The sequence below is a fragment of the Natrix helvetica genome (assembly GCF_964273705.1).
Source record: "Natrix helvetica genome assembly, chromosome: 1".
In the NCBI taxonomy this organism is placed as follows: domain Eukaryota; kingdom Metazoa; phylum Chordata; class Lepidosauria; order Squamata; family Natricidae; genus Natrix; species Natrix helvetica.
In genome coordinates this window covers 221323167-221346128 of record NC_138548.1, presented here as the reverse complement: position 1 = coordinate 221346128, position 22962 = coordinate 221323167, and the positions used below count along the sequence as shown (strand labels likewise).

Below are 22962 nucleotides of genomic sequence, written 5' to 3'. Positions count from 1 at the left end.
AAGAGCTCCTCCAGGAGGCCGCGGGGAGCCTGGGACGCGGCTCCGGTTCTTTTTCTTCTTCTGAGAGGAAGTGAGGGAAGGAAGTTTGGGCCCGGATCCCTCAGGAGCGGCGGCGGCGGTGGCGTTACTTCGGCGGCGCGGACCAGGGACCGCCGGGGAACGAGTCCGTCCTCGCCCCGCTCGGGCGGTGAGGAAAGACGCGGGTGTGGATAATGAGGAATGGCTGTGAGGGGAGAGATCCGTAATGGCCCCGGCGCTCTGATGGGAAGTCCTGGCGGCCAGCCCTCAGGGGTGGATGGGTGGGGGAGAAGAGAGGCCGGGGGCGAAGAGCCGCCTCCTGAGAAGGGGGGAAAGAGCCGGGGAAGGAGGAGAACGTGGGGAAGCCCAGCCGGGTGGGAATGAGTTTAAAGTCAAGGGTTCTCCCGTGTTTAAAAGGCGGCTCGCGTGTGCGTGTTGTGTGCGTGTGTTTGTGGGAAGAAAAGACTCGAGAGCTTTCGGCTCGGGGCCGGGAGAGTGTTGGGAAGCCGGGCGGCCGACCGGGAAGGCCTGGCTTGGTGGCTGAAGAAAAGGCGAATCGTTAAGTCACCGCAGCAGCCTCGTCTGTGAAGCGAAGGACCTCGAAAACTTGGGAAGGGGGGAGGGGTTCCGCACTTTTTTTGGGGGGGGGAGGAGAGAGAGGCCGGTGATGAGCCTCGAGCGAGAGGAGTTGGGGAGGCGAGCGAAAAGCTCCCCATCTTTTGGCTGCTTTTAAAGCGAGGAGGAGGAGGAGGAGGGCTGCGGGGAGGGAGGCCATAGTAGGGGCTTTCTGGGGGATGCAGCAAGGACGAGCGTGATCTCCGACCAGGGAGGAGGTTAAGGAAGACTTTATTGGGGAGGTGGGAGCAAAGGAAGAGGTGGGTCAGCCGAGAGTCTTTGCCCCACCTCTCAGGGATCCTTCCCTGCCGAGGAAGCTTGGAAAAATGGCTTTAGGAAAAAAAGAGAGAACAAGTAAAGGGCTCCTGTATTGGCTGATGGGCATCCATTGGTATCTCGAGTGAGATTGGCGCTGGCAAGAGAGCTTTTTCGCTGGGCATATATGAGAGAGGACCCTGGTCTCTTTATGGTGGCAGAGCTTTTGGTTCTGGCATCACCGCTGACATACTTAGGTGGGGGGAGGTGCAATCTGATGCCGGGGAATCTCCTTCTCCATGGGCGTATCATGCCTATGAGAAAGAGTCTCTCCTGGAAGATAATCCGAGGTGATGATCTATTTCGTGGCGATCTCTCAAATTCTTGGAAAGGCCAATGTACCTGTTTTGGGAGACGGAGTTCAGGTAGATCATGGCTAAGGCTGAGAGCCTTTTGTGTGGGTGGAGGTGGGATGCAGGCATAGTGAGAGAGAGCCTTGAGTGGCTCTAGGGTGAATGAATGCTCCGAGCTGTTGTTTTCCCTTGCTGAATCATGTGTGCAGAACCTGATGCAAACAATCCTTTTCTTCTGCTCCCTCCCCCATCCTTGCAGGAAGTGGCCTGGAAATGGCAGCTGTGTTTGTTGCTTTTTGAAATTTTCTTTTGAATCAGAAAGGGTTTCGCTTTATAACTTTCCCTAAGCTCCCTGATTAGATTATCCCTGTTTCTCTATGAGGCACTAAGGAAGTAAATAAAATTCCTGCCGTTGGACAATATCACCTTTTAAAGACATTATATAATACATTATATTAGACAGTCGTTTGCGTATCTTTTAATCTAGCAAAATGGCAAATCTTAGAAAGTGATCCATATCTAACAACTTGCTCAAAGACCCCAACCCTTTCAGGTAGACATATTTCTGTATTTTATTAAATTTAAAAGGATTAACTACTATGTTTCTCACGCACAAATATTTTCTCATGACTCCTATTTTGAGTTGTTTTTAAGACAGAGGAAGATAACCTTGCATAAATATAGCTTCAAAGGTGCCCAGATGGTAAAATGATTTTCAATAAAGATATACTTTTAAGACTTTAAATAATGTACATTTGAAATGAGGAGATCCTGAAACCCTTTCCTTGGTGTCTCAGCAGATGGCATCACCTGACTTGACCTTGACTTCTGATTTCAGGAACTAAACAGTCAATCTTGGCTAGAATTTGGATAGACTTTCAAAGAATGCTTGTGCTGTAAAATAGATTAAAAAGTCAGAAGATAATTGGGGGGGGGGGAAATATTAGCAAATTATTGGTATTTTGCTGCTAAGAAAGCTACATAAAAACTATATAAATATGACCAGGAGTTGAGCTCAAATTGAAGGAGTCTTAACTCTTCATTGATATCTGTTAGAGCAGGGGTGTCAAACTCACATTGTCATGGTGGTATCACGTGACATATCAAACTTTCCTCCCCCCCCTTTGCTAAACCAGATGTGGACGTGGCTAGCGTGTGACGCATTTGGCCCCAGGGGCAGGAGTTTGACAGCTTTGTGTTAGAAGGTACTCTAAATTGGGCTTTGTCCTAACTAAACCAGAGGTCTCCAACCTTGGCAACTTTAAGACTTGTGACTTCAACTCCCAGAGCAGAGTCCCAGCTTTGCTGGCTGAGGAACTCTGGGAGTTGAAGTCCACAAGTCTTAAAGTTGCCAGGGTTGGAGACCCCTGAACCAACCATATTCCTTTTAGTTATTATTATTATTATTATTATTATTATTATTATTATTATTATTATTATTATTATTATTATTATTATTATTAGTTAATGATCTTACATAGGAAGAGTTATATCAGGGCAGATAATGCTGGGAGAAAAATATTTATTTTTCCCTTCAGCAATTTTTAAAATTATTTTTCAGCAAAGGGAAAAATGGTTTTGTCAGCCTGAGGGATAGTTTCAAGCAATTCAAAGTCTAAATATACATGTTTAAATTTTTGTGTGGAAATTTAATAACACAGCTAATAGACAATAGGTAGTCAAGGTAGTCCTTGACATGACCACAATTGAGCCCAAAATTTCTGTTGCTAAGCATGACAGTTAAGGGAATTGCAACCCATTTTATGAACTTTTTATCACAGTTGTAAAACAAATCACTGATTGTTATTGAAGTGAATCATTTTATTGAGTGATTCTGGTTTCTCCCATTGACTTTGCTTATTGGAAGACAGGTGGGAAGGTTACAGAGGTGATGACATGACTGGGATGCTGCAATTGTCATAAACACATTCCAATTACCATTTTGTTCAAGGGACCATGGGAACACTGTGATGGTTGTAAGTGGGAGACCAGTTGTAAAGCAACTTACACTTTTTTCAGTGCCATTATAACTTCAAACAGCCACTAAATAAATAGTTGTATGTTGAGGACTACCCGTACCATAATTGTGCACTAATAATAATGAAATGTCACTGAAGCAATGTTAGAATAGTCTTCCCTTCTAGAAATCTAAATAAAGTAAAGTAAAGTCCCTTATGCCCTAACAAAAATCCAAATGAGAGGTAGCACAGAATTATTTTATTTCACTTTGCTTTGCTCCTAAGCCCAAACTTCTCAGTCTGGTTTGGCCAGAATGCTTAGTTCTTTTTCATTTGCCGCTTGACTGGAAAATGGCAGCTCTGCCCTTCTTTTCTATCTGGCTTATCAAATATTTGTGGAGGGGAGTTGCATTATTTCTGTATATCATCAATGGTATGCATGCTACTGATTTAGAAAATACTAGTCCAGAATAAGCGATTTTCTTATAGTTGCTAGTAAACCATTCCTGGTTATTTGTTTTCACTAAACGTTTTGAAGAGAAGTGGTTTTGTGAGGCAAATACTTATAGAATTATTTTATTAACAACGATAAATTTGTGTATGCTATAAATGAAAGAAACTCCTATTTTTTAAAATTAAGTTGAGCCATGTTTTTAAATAGAGATGGAAGGACCCATATGATCTTCTTTGTAGCTTTGTGGAGTGATTTTTTTTTGCAGGAAGTTCAAATCATAAGGTTGAAAGTCTTACTCATCAATCCTGTATCCCAAGGATTGGAATCTATGGTTCATTGGCCAGATGCGACTGCCACATGAAATCAAATTGTCTATAGTCCCAAATAGAAATATTTTCCCCAGCGCACAAGAGAGAAGGGAAGAGCAGCTATCCATTTGGCTGTTCCTGTGACAGTTCACCACCTTGGACAACCAGTTTGATGACAGTATCACCAGCTGCCCTAGCACAGGTGGAGCAACAGGTCCCATGCCTGATGCTAGTTAGAGTGAACTGTGAGGCAGAAAAGGAGGAAGAAACAGCAGTGGCAGCAGCAAGGCCTCTGACTCCTACGCAGATGAAGGTTGCCGACCTTTGTCCTATACAGGAGTATAGATAGCATCCTTGACTGGTGGCCATGCAGCCTCTGTTTAAACACTTCCAGTGTAGAAGAATCTATTATCTCCAATCTCTTCCGCTGTTGAATACTTAGGAAATTTTTTCCTGGGGTCCAACCAAAATATCCTTATAATTTAGACCCATTTCTTGTCTTCTTGAAAAACTTTGAACAATTTTGTCCTGTCTTCTATATAAGAGGCTTTTTTATAACTGAAAAATTTGCACTTTTCTCTAGGCTAACCATATGAACTGTTCCTTATATGCTCACTTTTCAAACATCCTATTGTTTTGATTGTGCAGTTCTTAATATATTCCAGTTTGTTAGTGTTCTTCCTAAAATTTGAACATAATATTCTAGACAGTCTGGTCCACTGTTGATGCAATCCAGAATTGCATGTAGATTTGCACATGCTCTGCTACATAGTATGGTATTCTCCCATCCTATAATGATGCCTCTGGTTTTGTTGAAGTTCATCTTACTGTCGTCTACTTAGTGTTTCAGATTGTCAGGATGGATCTTGATACTAATTTGTAAACCATTTCTCCCCCCCTAGCCCCTTTCATCTTTGTCGGTCCACACTTTCCTTATTACGTTCACCTTCCGTTTTCCAAATTTCTTTTCTTTTTTAATAGTACTCATTAAACTGGTGTGTGATGTACTTTAATATTTTATTTTTGAGTTACCAACCATTCTGTGCTCTCTTTCACCAAAGGACTTCTCTTGATGAATCCTAAAATCCTATCTAGTACTTCTCTAAGCTTTTGAAATTGACTAAATAGATGACTAGGTTTCAATTTGTTTCTGTAATGTTCTGAAACAGAAGATTACATTACTTCCTTCCAAAGTTCTCACTGCTCAAGCCTATTGGTTAGTATGAAATCTAAAAGAATGGATCCTCTTATTTCTTCTTCAAACTTCTGAAAAATAAAGACAAATAAACCAGGTGCCTTAAACTTTTAAACTCCCCCCAAAACCCAAGTTGGGAAATTCCAAATCTTGGAGAGTAAAAAAAATGGGCTTGAAATCTGTAGAACAGCAGGCAAAACTGGGAGTGGAGTTAAACAAACCATCAGTTTAGAGTTGTTGAATTGCCGCAAGAGATCCAAGTCCAGCCCCTCTTGAGTTCCCCAATTTAGTGCTGACTATTAGTTGACTAGATTCCTATCTAAACTTTGAATAAATTTTCTATGCTGCAACTGTATGAATGGTCCTGATTCTTTACACCTAACAAAATCTTGCTCCTTGCTCCATCTAGTAACAACAATAACAAAAAGGAAGCCCCAGGTTACAAAAAAGACATCCATCTTTAAAGAAGGGATATCAAACTGGATTTCTTCGAGGGCTGGATCGGCATTGTAGTTCTTTTGTGGGCCAGTGGGGGGGGGGAGATGGACGGACCCCTTCTGCAGCACTTTACCAGCCAAAATGGAGCAGGGGGGGCTGCGCATTGCCCCCCAGCACCGTTTTCAACCTCCGTGGCCTCTTGCAGCACTCTGCCAGTCAAAAATGGGCCTCCTGAGGCCCGTTTTTTGCTGGCAGAGTGGTGCTGGAGGCCTGTTTTTGGTGGCAGAAGCACCACGGGCCAGTCCTTTGATATTCCCAGGCTGGCCCTGCAGGCTGGATTTAAGCACGTTTGACACCCTTACTTTAAAGGATCCAGTTAAATAAAGAGGTTTTGTAGTTCATAGTGGCTGAGAACAGTTGTTGCCTAAAAATTGTTCTTTTTGTACTTTTTCATTTTTGGTGTTGCATTACTGGTAAATTGCCTTCCACTGCACATAACTGGTTATTACTTTTTAGAAAGTTTTGACTTTCCATTAATGTATCTGGGATTTTCCTTATACAAGGAAAGCCTCAATAAATAAGTTCACACTACTTAAATCAGGAATTCTCCAGTTTTTAGGCACATGATTCCTTGTTTCTTTGAGGATGTGCAGGATTATATAAAGTTCATAAATCATTTCTTAAAGGGTAATCAAGAATAGAAAATGCAATTCCTTCATAAGACTATGCCTCACCTAAGTTACTTTGCAAATGCCATTCCGTCTTCACATGGAAATAACCGTACCTTTAGAAGATGTAAAGAGGGGAAAACCTGGACAACACCTTGTTTATAAAGAAGTTTTAAATATGTAACGAAAAAAAACTTTTCTTGGAAACAACTGTCCCTGAGCTTTTATTTAAACATGCGCTGTTACAGTGTCATAAAAGAAATATAGTTTTGATATAAATGAAGCCTCTTTAACTTACCAGCTGCTCAACATTATCCCAGTGTTTCAGTTTAACCATATCCGTCCCATTTAAACTCCCCCCCCCCTTGTTGACTACAATTAATTCAACCACTTTGCTTGGCCTTTTTTTTATAGCAAGCCATTCTGCCTTCCCCTTTAATTACAATGCTTTCCTAGTACCTCCCTTCAACTCAAGTCCAGCCCAGCTTATCTCTCTGCTGGAACAGCAGCTGTTTTTTCTCCTGATACCTTAGCCCTTAAAGGGGTATTCAAAGCAATGTTATGATTCTGGACACTTGTTGGGATATCATCCTTTGTTTTTTTGAAGGGGAAGCAGTAAATGGCATAGGATTCCCTTAATAGCCTTGGAAGATATGGGGAAATGATATTTCCTGTGTTCTTTCTAGCTGCTGCCCTTTTCCCTTTTTCTTTGCAGTTATAGAACTTACTAGTTTAGATGATAGAGCTTGACCTGACATTGCAGGAATAAAAGGTTGTATTTGTGTGTGAGAGAAAAGCTCTCTGGTGTGAGATTTATTGAAATTACGAAGGAATAGTTATTTAGACCAGATCAATCACATAAATAGATTTCAGGTTGGCAAGGAAAAATCTATAATATTCTCTACATTTTTTTGTGTTTTCTCCCTTTAAAATTGTCCCTCTTTTCAATCACCTATCTCTTTCCCTTCTTCTTATGCTTGTGAGTGTATAAGTCTCATAAAATTGTGCCTGAGGATAAGGACACTTAAAATTGTGCTTTTTTTTCATGTACTTAACTATGTGCAGGTGATTTTCAGTGCCTTCTACCGGTAGAATTGGAATGGATATGGAATCTGCTTGTCAAAAGAAATGCACATTCCTAAAGAGAAAATCCCAGGTTTTCCTATGTATAGTTTTCACTCATCATTCAGCAACAAGAACAATATTTTGTATCAATTCAATCTAGAATAGTTGGTCCTTTATCCCCATATTTTTGAGATAGTTTGCACTTTCATTTTTATATATTTGGGTCACAGTATATTCTATTTTCCTTATTGCTACCAACAGTATCTTTTTGGTACAAGAGCTTTTATTTGAGAATATTAAAAGGTGAGGCATAAATGTTTCCACAACAGATGGCCTTGTTTGCCGTTCCCTTTGTCTTAGGGGGAAATACAGTGTACTGTACTCCTATTATTACTCCTAAAATTCTTGGAACAAAACAAACAATATGTAATAGTTTGCCTCTGAATCACATGTGGTAGAAATGTGTTTTGCCAGCATTGGAACCCAAAATTACTTTCCAGCTTGCAGTCCTGAAAGCTTCTTTGCTTTATAATATCTCTGAATTGTCAGTCTGCATAGTTCTATCCAGTGGCTTTCTCCAAATTAGTATCAGTTCATTCTCAATGATGGTCACTAACATATATCAAACCAGTTTATGCTCAATATATGAAAATCATCTGGGCCACTATCTGCATGAAACCCCAGTCTACTGTCTCTTAAAGAAATCTCGATGGCCACTGATCTGCATATCAAGCAAGCAATACCTATATCTTCTATTAGAATCCTGAGCTTATGATTAAAATAATTCATGTGGTGCTTTCAGCTGTTCCAATAAGGAATTTGTTGTTATCTTGAAAAGAAGAACTCACAAACAAATGATTTACTAGATTAGAGAGAATGATTGTGAGACTCCTAAAACTTAGGTAGCATTACTGTTTCTGCACTTTCTGCTGCTAGAATCAATCTGTCTACTAAAAATATCCTGAAAGAAATTGCTGGGAATTCTGTTAGTAATTGCTATGATATTTGGATGTAAAAATCAGACATAGGTGCTTCTCTATAATGGCCCCCACATTAAGGAATGCTCTCCCCCTAAATAACCCCTGACAGTTTCTTTTAAATAATAGTGGGTTTCCAGAGTGTGATAACGATAATGATAATGTGCCATCAAGTTGTTTTCAACTTTTAGCAATCACGGATAGATTGAAAGCATTGTTTTCTAACAAATACCATGTAAATATAGCAGCAGAGCAATTATGCACATACAGACACACACAGAGAAAGGGGGGTGGCGATATGTTTTTATATAGATTCTCTGTTATTTGAATAAGCAATTGAGAAACAGGACTTGCTTTTTTGTCTATTTTGCACATTTTGGTTGTTCAAATTCTAAAATAAACTAACAATATGTCATGAATGAAATACACACACGTGTGTGTATGTACTTCATTCATGACATGTTCTTAGTTTATTTGTGTGATATATATATATATCTTCAGGCTGGTGTGGCGAGTGAGACCTCGCCAAAACGTTGCCAAGACAATCTCAATCTTACACGGGAAAAGACCCGAATACAACAAGGCCAGTGTGTGTGTGTGTGTGTGTGTATGTGTGTGTGTGTGTGTGTGTGTGTAAATAAATAAAAGTTGCTGTTAGATTCAGAATATAGCTGTCACCCTCACCAAATGCATCCTTTTCTGGTTGAGTTTCTTCTTACTTTCTGGGATTATCCAGTCTTTTCATTGACTCTCAAATTAATTATTAAGCATGGTTAAGATGATTTGTAACCTATAAAAATAGCTTATTGGGAAACCTACCCAATGTACTTGTCAGATCATAGAGAAATTGCTGGAAATTCTGCTGGTTATTGCTGTTTGTGGCTTGTTTAGAATTTACTGTAAGTCTACTTCTAGGAGCAGTTAATCAGATGGCCTTGCTGTAGAAACCCAAACAATCCATGGAAACCCTCACAAAATTATCCTACAGACACAACTAAATTCCAAAGGAGCCACTGAAAGCATTTTTCTAGCTGAGCTTCTTGTGGAGGATGAAGAGAGATTTTCCAATAAACCATCTTTATTGTGCCATAGGACAAGTTAAAAACTCATTGCTAACATTTTAAGTTCTTGAGAATTAATTTTTGAAGAAAATCACCCACAATCTTTTATATGAAATTGAGGCTGATTTACTTTGCATAAATGGCAACCCATCACAAGAAATAAGATTAATTTTATATGTAGAAATACAATTTTGGCAGGAAATTTGAAAATGTTTATATTTATCCTCAAGTCTAGTTGCATTTCTTAACTATTCCTTCTAATTCTAATATGCTGACTCTGTAAACCACTTAGAGGGGGCTGGAAATCACTGTGAAGTGGTATATAAGTCTAAGTGCTACTGCTATGTCATCGATTTTTCATTCTAGTTTCTTTCTTTTTCGTCTTGCAAAATAGTAATAAGAATCAGTTCTTGACAGTTAACTTTACAGACAGCGGTAGTCCTCGCTTTGTGATAGCCTTGTTTAGCAACCATTCAGAGTTATGGTTGGAAACAAAAGGCATTGCAACTAATCATCACAATTATAGCCAGTGTAGCATTCCACAATCACATAATTGCAATTCAGGCATTTTGCAACTGGTACGCATTTACAGGCATTACGGTGTCCCATAGTCATGTGATTGCCATTTGTGAACTTCATAACTGGGTTTCAATAAGCATAATTAATGGAGAACAATGAGGTGAAATTGGAAGTCATTGTCACATGATATCTCACCTAATGACAATGGTGATTTACATAACAATGGGAGTGAAAGTGGCATGAGTCCAGCACAGTCACATTATTTTTCGTTTAGTGACCATGTTGATTAGTGATAGTGAACTGCTGGTTCCAGTTGTATATGGTAAGTGACGACTACATGTACATGCATCACTTACTGACAGAAATCCCAGCAGGCTGGTAGCCATTGTAACCCAAGGACTTGCTGATTTTTATGGGGGAAGAGGCAGGAGTCCTAGTTAAGGAGCATATGGGAAGGCTGCAAGGGGGTGGGGTGTTAGAAAGCGCAGGAGGGTTAGCAGAGGCCGTGAAAGGGCTTGTAAGATGATTGGCATATACTAGTGCAAGATCCGAAACGAGCTGGGGCGACAGCGGGTGTGCCCACACAGAGGGCTCTGCATGCCATCTCTGGCACACGTGCCATAGGTTCGCCACCACTGCACTAGAACATTGTAATTGCTACCCCAACACTTAGATCTTGATCACATTACCATGGGGATGCAATGGCTGGAATTTTTTCAGCGCTGCTGCAACCTTTAACAGTTGTAGAACTAATGAACATAAGCCGAGGATTGCCTCTGTTGGCAGACTGAACTGCAGCCAGGTTTGCTTTCATTCCTAGTTGAAACATTTTCCTCTTAAGATACAGGAGGCGGGAAAATCCTACATCAGCTGGATAGAATTGCCCAAATTGCGAACATGTGCTTGTAGGGTTTTATACAATAATACAATAGTAGAGTTGGAAGGGACCTTGGAAATCTTCTAGTCCAACCCCATGCCTAGGCAGGAAACCCTATACCGTTTCAGACAGATGGCTATCCAACATCTTCTTAAAGACTTCCAGTGTTGGGGCATTCACAACTTCTGGAGGGAAGCTGTTCCACTGATTAATTGTTCTAACTGTCAGGAAGTTTCTCCTCAGTTCTAAGTTGCTTCTCTCCTTGATTAGTTTCCACCCATTGCTTCTTGTTCTGTCCTCAGGTGCCTTGGAGAATAGTTTGACTCCCTCTTCTTTGTGGCAACCCCTGAGATATTGGAACACTGCTATCATGTCTCCCCTAGTCCTCCTTTTGATTGAGTACAGGTTGTAAATTTGAATCATTATTAATTTACCACATTTTACAACTGTTATAGGTAAGTCAAGGACTTACAACAGTAGTGGAGCCACCCCATTATGGTCGTAGGTTGTGATGGTCATAAAGGGAGCACCCACATGACTGACCCCATTTTGCAACTTTTTTTGCAACAATCCTTAAGTGAACACTAGTCATTAAATGAACCCATTTTTGTTATGGGGTATTTTTGCCAAACCGCAAAATAAGTGCTGATTTGGGGGGCGGGAATAAATCACAGACATGTTGCTGTAAATACAATTGGTTGCCGAGCACCCGAAATATAGTCATGTGACCAGGGCAGCCGTTGGAACTTTGGGACCAGATCATAAGTACCTTTGGGGGGGGGGGCTTATGATAACATAGAACAGTTGCTATGTGACCAGTCATAAGTTGAGGACTACCTGCATAATTTTTCAAGGAGAAGCAACATTAATAAAAGCATACAATAGCAATAAGCAACAATAGGTGAACTATATAAAAGGCATGAAACAAGAAGAGAAAACTTATTTAAAACTCATTCCAGGTGTTTATCATCCAGACAAATGCATAGATACCGTAATTGATTTCTGCCTGCCTGTCAGCTTTTGTCAATTGGGTTTTCAATCTAATGTATTTTTTTTTAGTAAGGCAGAGAGGGTGTACACTAGGTCACCAGTGCCACATGCTCCATTGATTGCTAACTCTATGTACAGTACAATATCAATCATTTTTGGCAGACTTCGGCTGGTATGCCAAATGTTCTACCAAAACTCAGTTTTACCCCAGGTATGCTCCTGTAATTTTATGAAAGTTAAGGTTTCAAATCTCTAATTTACCATGGAAACCAACATACTGTAGTTCCCATTCATCAGCTAGGTGGCATATGCAGTTTACCTATGCACACTTAAAATGCATTTTTGTATTACCTTTAAGTCTTTCTTGAATGTCTTTTTATTTTAGAAATGGAAGCAAACAACCATTTTAATTTCACTGGCCTTCCCTCTTCACCTGCTGCCTCAGGACTGAAACCTGCTCCTTCCTCAGGGGACAATATCTACACAAATGGATCTCCTATGAACTTCCCCCAACAAGGCAAAAGTAAGTGAAGACCAATGGACTTGGCCGTTGCTGTGATATTAATAGTAGACTTGACCCTTGATTATACAATGCTATCAGCTCTTCCCTTTATGGTATATAGTTCTCTGTGTACGGAATTATTACTTTATTACTTTGCAATGAAATGTGAGGTTCAGCAGGTCTTAATAGAGATGGATAATTCAGTAAAAGAAAGATTTTGTGTATCCTTACATCCATCGAGATAGCAGAGTTGGCATACAAAGTCTGAGCTTTCATATTTTATTATTAGTGGAGAAAATGGTTTTTTTTTTAGTTTATGTTGAAAATATCTATATACCACAAAATATCTTGTGTCTGCCTGAAATTTTCAATTGAGAAAAATGGTGCATCATAGGGTTAATAATTTTTGAACCAAACTGCCTCAAGTAAGTTGGGACCCATTACTTCCCTAGGAATGACATTTGGGAAAGTGACTGCTTCAACACTGCCACACTGTTGCCAGTCAGCCATGTTACATGATGTTATTTCCACTATTCTTTCTCACAAGACAATGGGGAAGCAAGCCGAAAGTATAAACTCAATCATGATTGGAAACACTTCTGCCACCTCCACAAGAAAAATATTTTCTTATGGAAAGCTGGCAGGGAGTGTTGGCAATGGGGAAGCTGGCAGGGAAGGTCTCAAGTTGCTTGGTTAAGTCTCCCCCATCTTTGCAACTTCCCCAGTCCCTCTGTACTTATCCAGGACATGAACCCATTCTGCACCCCTGTGCCCTCTCCACTCCATCTCCCATCTACCCCATGTGCCCTTCCTAATATGTGGGTCGTCTCTCATGAATCCTTGTGCATTCTTCCTGATCTATACAATATCCCTGCATACCTCCCTGTGGGGAGGAGGAGCCATGTTGGTTGCAGAAATACAAGTGGGTTTACGAGAGGCACAGTGCGGGTTGGGGACATTGTGCAAGGTTTTGAGAAATTGCACAGGGGGCAGTGTGTGTGGGATGCATGTTGTGGAGGATGTGTCAGGATACAAGGATGACATGGTGAGGAGGGGATTTGCAAGTGTTAGGTAAGGAAATATCTCTGAAACAATAACCTAACAAGGCTGTCTAGTGAACCTCTAAAGGTAATCACCTTGCTATGAATAGAAATCTAAAATTGTTAATCAAATGTAATTTTCCTTCAGCATACGTTAAACTTCACATTATTTTGAAAGGTTTAGAAACATTGCTGCTATTGTTTTGCCTTGTTGCTAAAAGGTAAACAATCCCCAATGGTGCAGCCTCACTCATGGTCACATTATTACATTTTGGGCACTTGGCAACTGGCTCAAATTTGTGGCTGTTGCAATTTTCCACAGTCACATGACTGATTTGTGGGGTTCCCACCCACCCACCCCGATTTCCAGCATTCGCGTTTAACTTATGGCAAAAAATGCCCATTGAAGAAAATAGGTTGACTTAACCATGGCATTTGCTTAACGACTGCCACCAAAATGGTTGTAAAACTGTGTGTGATCATGTGATGATCCTCTTAATGTCCACCATGATATATGACACTGGGCTCAATTATGATCACGTCAAGGACGACCTATATAATAAAAATCAGCACAATCCTTGAAGCCATTCAGTTTATGGATAAATTGTTAAAGGAAAAATGGTAGAACATAAAAAACAGCTTTTCTCATACTGAAACAATTCCATTGACTGCATAGAGCAGGAGACTTCATAAGTATTTTATCATTCATGATTATCCTCAAAACCATGACATAGAATGTGTCAAATCTTTGGAAATTAGAACATGACATAAAAAGAGAGTGCTTATTCTTCCTCTTCCCAAATCATATGGAATATTTTTTTTCCTTCTCTTTGCCTTCATCACTCTTCTCCTTACCTACATCCTTTGTTATGCTATACTTCTTTTTCAGCAACAACTCCCACCCTTAAAATTTAATGCAAAATAAAAGTAGATAAAGTACCCTCTGTGACTGCTCCTTGTGTGACAGAAGTGGGGAAACTTTTTTTTTCCCTTTTGTGGTGTACATTGCAGGGATAAGCATATTTGTAGCAGAAAGTCAATTGAGCCAGAAATGCATGGAATATGGCTGTGATTCAAAATGCAGTATAAAAAGAAATAATGAAAATACAGTTGCACCCATGCATTTTTTTAATGTCTTCAAGCAACTCTGTGTAGTGGGAGAAATTGAAGGATGGAGTTGGAAATAGTCAGAAAATGATGTGGGCTGAGAAAATGTGCGAGGATGTTGACTTGCATTAATGGAGCAGAGTATTCAGCTTTATTATTTTGCTGGTTGTACTTTTCAAAAGAAGGCAGGTCTAAAAGAAGATAATCTTTCTCTTAGTCACTGTTCCTAGCATTTATTTTTTATTGATTCATTAGATCTTTTTAATACCAGCTTTATTACTTCATAAATAACTCAAGATGGTGAACATACAGAACTACTTCTTCCTTCTCCTGCTTTCCCCACAACAACCCTGTGAGGTGAGTTGGGCTGAGAGAGAGACTGAGTGGCCCAAGTCCTAGTCTAGTCCTGCCCAGCCGGACTAGAATTTACAGTCTCCTGGTTTCTAGGCCAGCACCTTAACTACTGCACCAAACTGATGGTGATATTATCCATTCCGACTCTTAGTGATTCTGTGGGCCGGGTCTCTGCAATCTTCAGATATTGCACTGCTTCTTTGAGTTTTTTAAATTTCTGCCTGGTATCAACTTTGATGATGACCAAACTAGCTCTTAGTATTTGTTCTGTCTTTCTTTTTCCTTGTGGCAGGTTTAAATGGAGACATGAATGTTAATGGCCTAACTACTGTATCTCATGCTAGTACTTCAGGGACCCGTTCCTCAAACAACTCTCACCTCCATCATCCCTATGACTATCTGTGGAATTATTCCCAGTATCCCTCTGGCAATGGCAACAATCTCAAAGATGGTCCACTGTTCTCCCAATACCCATTGAATGGCACTGTTGAGAACAATCGGCAGAACTCACCTGGACATAGCATCAGTCTGAGGGGAAGCAGTGGGCAAGAGTTCTGGGCCAACGGTACCCCAGGGACCATGGGATTAAATTTTGACTCAGCAGAGCTCTATGACTCTTTCCCTGATGATCAGAACTTTGAAATCCTACAAAATGGCCCTTCCAGCTTCTACACGTCATCTCAGCCTTCTCCCATGCTTGCTTCAGGGAATCAGGACTTCTCACCACAGCAGGATGAGCCAGGCAATGAAGAGGCTGCAAAAGAACCACCATCTGCGGTTTCAGAAAATGGCACCAGATTGTTGGGCAGTATGGAGCTGGAAAACGCACAGCCAGGTATAATTCACAAATGGTCCTCAGAATTTTTATTCAGAATGGACATGATGAAATTTGACTTCTCATAAGCCCAGTGATACCTTATGATTAATTCCAATTCAAGCTGTAGGTACTGTACAAATCTTACTTACTGTTAAAATCTCAATATCTGCCACTTCTAATTATTTTTTAAATTTTCTAGAAATAAATGGCTGTGCCTCCTACACTTAAGTACAGTAGTAGAATATCTACCTTGGCATCTGTGTGGTTTTGAAATATGTCTTCTCACAATAGTAATTCCCAATGTTTGGTTCTTTACTGTAGTTATGGACTACCAACAGTCAGATTGCTGTAATATATTGGTTTTCCAAGTTTGGACGAGTGACATGGTTTACCAAGGACTATGGCCTTCTATTAAATCTATATTGCAGGTTATTGAGCTTGGGGCAAGGATCTGCCAGTTCTCTTATTGTTTTGTTAAGTACCATGACATGAATGGATAAAGTATCTTTTCCAGGCAGATGAAACCATAGGGTTAGAATTACTGAGATAAGGAATGAAAAGTTCTTTGATTAATTTAAAATGACGTGTGTGTGTTTGCTGTGAGATTCTGCTTATTTTTTAAAGTTTTCTCAAGTCCCGAAGTGAAAGATAATTTTTAAAATCACAATTTAGAAATGTGACATTTTTAATAATAATATTTCCTGTAGAGTTGAAAATATGTGGCTACAATGGTTCTTCTCCAGTGGTTGAGCCTCTTAGCCAAGAGGCCTCTGTCTTGGAACCTGATGCTGGAGCTGGTTGCCTTGAAGATGCTTCTCGGATCCCTCCTCCTCTGGAAGACTCTTTGGAGCCTTTTGAGTCACTAGACAGAGGTAAGTGGATGAAATTTTTCATCTTTGCATTTTTATATCTATACAATTTGAGAGGTGTTTCTTCCAAATCTTAGAAAGGATGTCCTTATAGAGTGAAAAAAATATTTAAAAATATAAGGTGTCCACATACTAGAGGTGGGTTCCTACCTATTCGGTCCGGTTCACCCGAATAGGTAGTAAAAATCTGGCGGACCTTTCTGAACCAGTAGTAATGGCAGTCTGGCCACGACCCTGAACAGGTTCCCTCAGTCACCACTGGCCTTGTCGGCATGTTTTTTGGCTGGAAAAGGAGGCAGAGAGAAACTCCTGTTGCCAAGGTACGCAACCGGGGGGGGGGGGAAGAATTCCAACTTCAGCCTCCTGGTGCGGTGCGAGGCTTTGGGTGAAGGTAGGCGGGAGGTTGAGCAGCAGGTTGAGTGAGAGGTGGGTGGAGGCATTTTTCCCTTCTCCCAGTCTCCAGAAGCACTTAGCAGGCTTCAGCAGGGCTGGGGGAAAGGGAAAATGCCCCTGTTTTTGCGAAAAAATGCCTTGTTTTTCACAAAAACGGGGGCGTTTTTCCCTTCTCCCAGCCCTGTTGAAGCCTGCAGAGTGTTCCTGGGGGCTAGGGAGGACGAAAAGCCCACCGAACCGGTAGTAAAAAAAATTGAAACCCACCCCTGCCACATACCTAAATAAATGAGAGAATTTAAGCAAGTGCAATTTGTTATGCAAGCTATGGTGAAATTTCCCTGTCTTTACTATTCAAAATGCAAGAGTTCTTTTGCAGAGATCTGGGTAGCCCATGTTTTACAATTGTCACAGTATTCCATGCACTTCGCAGGAAATGGTGGGAATAAGCTGTGAGACATAAAAGGTTATTCCATTGTAAACTGGGTTAACTTTTAAGAAGCACAGTGACTTTAATCTTTCTGTAAAGGACTAGCATGGCTACCCTTGTGGGAACTATTTTGTTGACCAAAGGTTCTCTTAAGGCCTTACAACTAATGACAATGAAGAAAACTTTATCTTGCCCAGATGTAGCTCCCATATAAACATTTGCTATTGTTGTCATTGTGCAGCTTCTCCAGCAGCAGCATTCTTGTAAATGTAAACACTTATTTTAGCCCTAATCAGCAATATACAAAACAACAAACAACACCCCCGCTGCCCTTGCAATCCTGTTACTTTGTTCTTTCCTGTCTTATTGTTGTTCATGGCTAGAGGCTTAAGCAAGCATTTTACTGATGGTAGAGGCAGTTCCTTCGTGAATTTATGGTTCAGTTATATTACGTATTGTGTTAGGGGCTTGATTCAATGCTTATGGATTTAACATCCAGTTTTACAATTTAATTATAAACATCAAAAAAGACCAATACCATGATGGAGGCAACTGGATAGATTTACAAGGCAAAACATTAATGGTCAGTTCTGATTTCTCCCTACAGTTTATGTCTAAATGATCTCTAGTTCCAATAGTTGCTTTTAGTTTCAGTAATGTGGGATCAGTGGGAGAAAGAAGGACCAGGGAGAAAGAAATGTTTGGAGTAGTGTTTTTAAGTGAGTAAATAAATAAAGAGGGCATGCGTATATCAGTGGGTATGTGGGATATATGAGTTCCAACCCAACAACTTGAATGCCTCTTCCTCCAACTATATTGTCCAACCGTTCTGTACATTCTGCTTATTTATTACTAGATTTATATCCTAAGTTTATTTTGTCCAATTCAAAATGGCATACATAATATTCCCATGTTTTGTTTTTCCCACAACAACAACCCAGTGACCGGGTCTGGGCTGAGAGAGAATGAGTGTCCCAAAGTCACCCAGCTAGCTTTCATGCCTAAGGGAGAACCAGAAATGGCAGTTTCCCAGTTCCTAGTCCAACATCGTAACTACTGTGTTCTTTGCTTATATGTCTTGTAGATGTAAGCAGTAAAAACAGATCTAAATGTTGCTATTAACAGGCATATTTTTCTGTCTGACTCAGCTTTTTTCCTTTCCTAAAATGGATTTTTAAAAGATGTACAAGGGCTCGGATTTGGAAGTCAGTGTAACAAATGATTTGGATGTTAAGCCCCAAGCAAGTGGCAGTCTGTTTTCTTAAAAATGACCAAGAAATTTATTTAAAATATCATTAAATGTTTCTTTGTTACAGCATATCTAAAGACTAGTCTAATTACATAGAGAAGTGCAAAGAGCACTGTGTATATTTAGTGTTTTAATTATGGATAGTAATGCAAAGACTTATTGTTGGGATTAAATTGTTATTTTGAAACAACAGTGTAAGAACTTTACAAATGTATGGTTTGTAGACCCAGGGACAGGAGACTTGTATGAAATGGATACATCTGAACTTGTGAGTGGCAAGTCTCCGCTGGAGGACCCTCCTGACATTTCTGCCCTAGATTGTCCTGGCAGTCCCTCTCTCAACCACTCTGACTCCTTCAGCCTATTGGCAGATGACAGTCAGCCTGATACCTCTCTTTTTGGAAGTGCCAGTTTGCCTCCTGTTCTTGGAGAGTCAGTTTTGCAAGGTAAGCAAGACCTATCCATTGGTCCAAACAGTTCTCTTGTCTTCAAATAACTTTTGCTCAGTACTTTTAAAAGGAGTTGTGGGATCTAGAGGTACACATTTCCAAATAATAAATTGTATAGTTCTGAGGGAGGTGAAGCTAATTTATTTTGGCAATTATAGGGGACAAAGAAAAATATCTTAACACTGTAAATGAGAAAGAACTCAGCAAATATGCAGATCAATTAAAAACTTGGTGTGGTTAGAAATTTAGTTAGAGGGAGACAAATCAAATTTAACTGTATAGAACTTTAGAAAGTATATATTGAAATACCTCATACAATATATAGCTGCATAACTGAATCCTCGGTAGCTATTTTATGCAGGTGGAAGTTTACATTTTGTAGAAAATCCTTCTCTAACAGTATGTAGAAGAGAAGATAATACTGCATATTAATCCTGAGTAGATACAAAGGACTATGTTGTTTTCCAGGGCGCTGCTCTGGAGAGTCCAAAGAAGGGTTAAACACAGCCAATCTGCCCAGAACTGAATTGAAAACTTTAAGCCACGCCTCTGGTGCCAACTCTCCTCAGATTTTTTCAATTCAGCTAGCCCAGTAGACGCGCTTTAAGATTTTCTCCAGTTCTAAGATTGATTCCTTGGACTCTCCAGAGGAAGAATAATTTTTTAAAACAGTATATTTAAGGATTTTTAGAGCAGGCTGGTGAGTTTAAATTTAAGTTTGTTTTTTTCCCTTTTTAATTGGGTTTTTCTCACCCTTTCGGCTCTCCTGGAGTCCGGGGCTTTGCTCTGGCTCCTAGAAGCCGCAGGCAGCTGTTGGGGGAAGCGCGTGGGTCGGAGTGCCGACGCCAGCGCTGTTGGGGCACCCCTACTGGGGGCCGATTCCCACTGGAAGCCCTCCGTTGCAATTTGTGCTTCTAGCAAGTCAAATTGCTGCGTGGGCTTCCAGGGCAGCCATTTTGGCTTCTTCCCTCTTTAAATTTGGCGCGCAAAGCTCCGGTGAGTTCCGGCCGCCATTTTGGATTGCGCAATCTTCCGGCTTTACTTTTAAAAGTTTTTTGCCGCAGCTGCCTGGTGCCTGGCTCTTTGCAGGAGCCGCGTGGAGTCAGACTTGCCCGGTGTGACCGGCGACCTGGGCCCCAATCCAAGCAAGTGATAGCGGCGTGGGATCGTGGCCTGCTGGGTCGCCTCCTTTACTCTCCTGCAGGCGCTGGGAGCGAATTCTGCTCGCGCCTAAGAAATTCCAAGCTACTTCAGGCCTTGCAGTTTCTCTGTCTCCTCAGGAGCATCGTGCTGCGGTGGGCTTTCTGGAGGTGGTGAGTGGTGGTTTTCCCATCCCCCTACTGCCCCAACCAGTGATTGTTACCATGGCAGATCAGGTCCCTGAGACTTCTGAGGGTGTCTCTTCCAGAGCCCCTGTAAGACAGACCGGGAAAGCTGCCAGGGAGGCCATTAGAGGGAGTAAGCCTTACTCCAGGCATGGCCCCAAGCAGGGCTCAGGCCTAGACAAAGATGCATTAAGGCGACAGAAGGCCTTAGAAAAACAGTTTTCCAAAGCCCAACAGCAGGCCCAATCTTCCCTTTCGGTGTCTCCTGGGGAGCCCTCCAGGGAAATTCCTCCAGCCCAGGGAGGCCCCATTTCTGATAGTGAAGAGGAAGGGGATTCCTTGGCCATGGCAACTTCTCCAGGCCATTCCATGGCTGATCAGGCTGATCTCTTTGCCTGTCCCTCCGATATGGAGGAGGGACCAGCTCCAATGGGGCCCTTAGCCCCTCAACAGCCGATCCCCGGGCCCACTCAAAGGGTTCGCCCCATTGAGGCCCAAGGGCCTAACCTATCCACTGAAATGCAGGAAATAATTAACAGGGCCATTTCCCAGGGCATTGAGGCAGGCATGCGAAAAGGTGGCAAGCGCACTCGCAAGACCCACCATTTGCAACCCCAGGAGGATTCCAGAGAGATGACTCCTAGCCTTCCACCTCCGTCCCTGCATTCTTCAGTGGCCTCCGATGAGTCAGACTGGGAGGAAGAAGGGGTCCACCCCCCCAGCTCAGGTGGTTGTAGACCCTGATGATCTATCTGGGGATCTCTTTGAGGAACCCATTTCGGTCCAGGAAATAGTTCCTGTACCCAAGATGTTCCTCAATTTAGTTCAAAGACAGTGGGCGCAGCCAGCTACCATGGCTACCCCCAGCAGCCATGACAAGAAGCTATATACGGTGGATGCCAGCCTGGAGGAGCTGCTCAAGCTCCCTCCTATCGATCCCCCTGTAGCGGCTCTTACCTCCTCTTCTGTGCTCCCTCCTGACCTGTTGGAGGGGCTCAAGGCTGAGGACAAGAGAACCGAAACTGCTTGTCACAAGACCCATCAGGCAGCTGCATGGGCCATTAAGTCCTCCGCTTCAGCCTCCTTTTTCTCCAGGGCGGCTCTCCTGTGGCTGAGGCAGTTGTTGAGGAAGATACCTGCCAAGGACGTTAAAGTCAGGCAGGATATCAATAAAATCATGGCAGCCACAGAGTACACTGCTGATGCCACTCTGAATGCTGCTAAGTTTGCCTCGCGTGCCCTAGCGTCTAATGTTACTTCCAGACGCCTCCTGTGGCTTAGGCACTGGAATGTGGATATGCGCTCCAAATGGAAGCTTGTTACTGCCCCCTTTAAAGGGGACAAGCTGTTTGGTGAGGTCCTTGATCCAGTCCTTGTGGAAAACAAGGACAAAAAGAAAGTGATGCCATCAGTCACCAAAAAGCCTGATCGTAAAGGTCCTGGCTCTTACAGGAGGGAGGCCTTTCGGAACAATGAGCCCTCCACCAGCTCCGCCCCCTATCATCGGGCGTATCCCCAGCAGGGTGAGCGGTCTCAGGACCGTCAGTCCTTTCGAGACAGAGGTCGCCAGCAGCCCTTCTCCAAGCGGCCATTTCGGGGGGGCTCCGGCTCCCGACCCTTTAGGAGGTATAAATGACCATCACAGGTCAGCTTCCATAGGAGGGCGGTTGCAGTTGTTCCACGCCAAATGGGAGCAGACCACGTCGGACCAGTGGGTTCTTCAAACGGTCCGCATGGGTCTCACTTTAGAATTCTGGTCCCCCCCTCCCCGCCACTTCATCCGGCGTCCAGTTCCCTCAGGGTTAGTCAAAAGATCCCTCATGGAACAGGAGATAAGGCACCTCAAGGAGATCAGGGCCATAGAACCTGTCCCAGCAGGCCAGGAAGGAGGAGGGTTTTACTCCATCCTGTTTCTGGTCCCCAAAAACTCAGGAGGGTGGAGGGGGATATTAGATCTAAAGAGGTTCAATCACCACGTGACATATCGCAGGTTCAAGATGCAGTCCCTCCAGTCCGTCTTGGGGGCATCAGGCCAGGCGATATACTAACGTCCATAGACCTCAAAGAGGCCTACCTCCACATCCCTATCCGCAAAGCCCACCGCAAGTTCCTGAGGTTCTCTTACGCGGGCCTCCATTACCTCCGGGACCACGGGTTCACCATCAACCTGGAAAAAAGTCATCTCGTTCCCACGACCAGACTGAAGCATCTAGGGGCCGTCATCGACACCACCTCGGGCACGGTATCCCTGTCCCCGGAAAGGGTGGCCAGCCTTCGGGAGATGGTCGTTCAGGTGCAGCAGTCACGTCTAGTCAAGGTGGTTCAGCTCTCACAGCTCCTCGGCAAGATGATCTCGTGCCTGTCAATCGTGCCTTGGGCGAGACTTCACTCCCGTCCCCTTCAGTGGCTCCTGCTTCCATATCAAAGAACAAACGAAAGCAGCTCAACAAGACTGATTCCAGTTCCAGCAGAGGTACGTCGCTCTCTAAGTGGTGGTTGTCTCCGGCCCTGTTAAAGGGGTCGCCATTCAAGGAGCCAGTCAGGCTCACCATCACAACGGATGCCAGGCTGTTCGGTTGGGGGGCCCACTGCCACAACCAGCTCGCACAGGGCAGGTGGTCCCCTTCCGAAGCCGCTCACAGCATCAACTGGCTGGAGCTGAGGGCAGTCAGGCTTGCG

The 22962-nt window shown here is 42.5% G+C and overlaps 1 protein-coding gene across 5 annotated transcripts in view; it reads left to right on the top strand.

Annotated features, from left to right (window-relative positions):
* BAZ2A (bromodomain adjacent to zinc finger domain 2A) overlaps window positions 1–22962 on the top strand; it is a 74941-nt gene that overhangs the window by 20101 nt on the left and 31878 nt on the right. For 4 of the 5 annotated variants that reach the window (XM_081936139.1, XM_081936136.1, XM_081936137.1 and 1 more), the window contains exons 2-5: window positions 12137–12274; window positions 15047–15589; window positions 16279–16443; window positions 18734–18955. In XM_081936139.1, the coding sequence (XP_081792265.1) occupies window positions 12139–12274; window positions 15047–15589; window positions 16279–16443; window positions 18734–18955 (1066 nt within the window). In that variant the 5' untranslated portion in view covers window positions 12137–12138. Of the gene's footprint in view, window positions 1–15; window positions 188–12136; window positions 12275–15046; window positions 15590–16278; window positions 16444–18733; window positions 18956–22962 lie in introns of those variants that run through there. The other variant, XM_081936140.1, reaches the window with a different exon arrangement.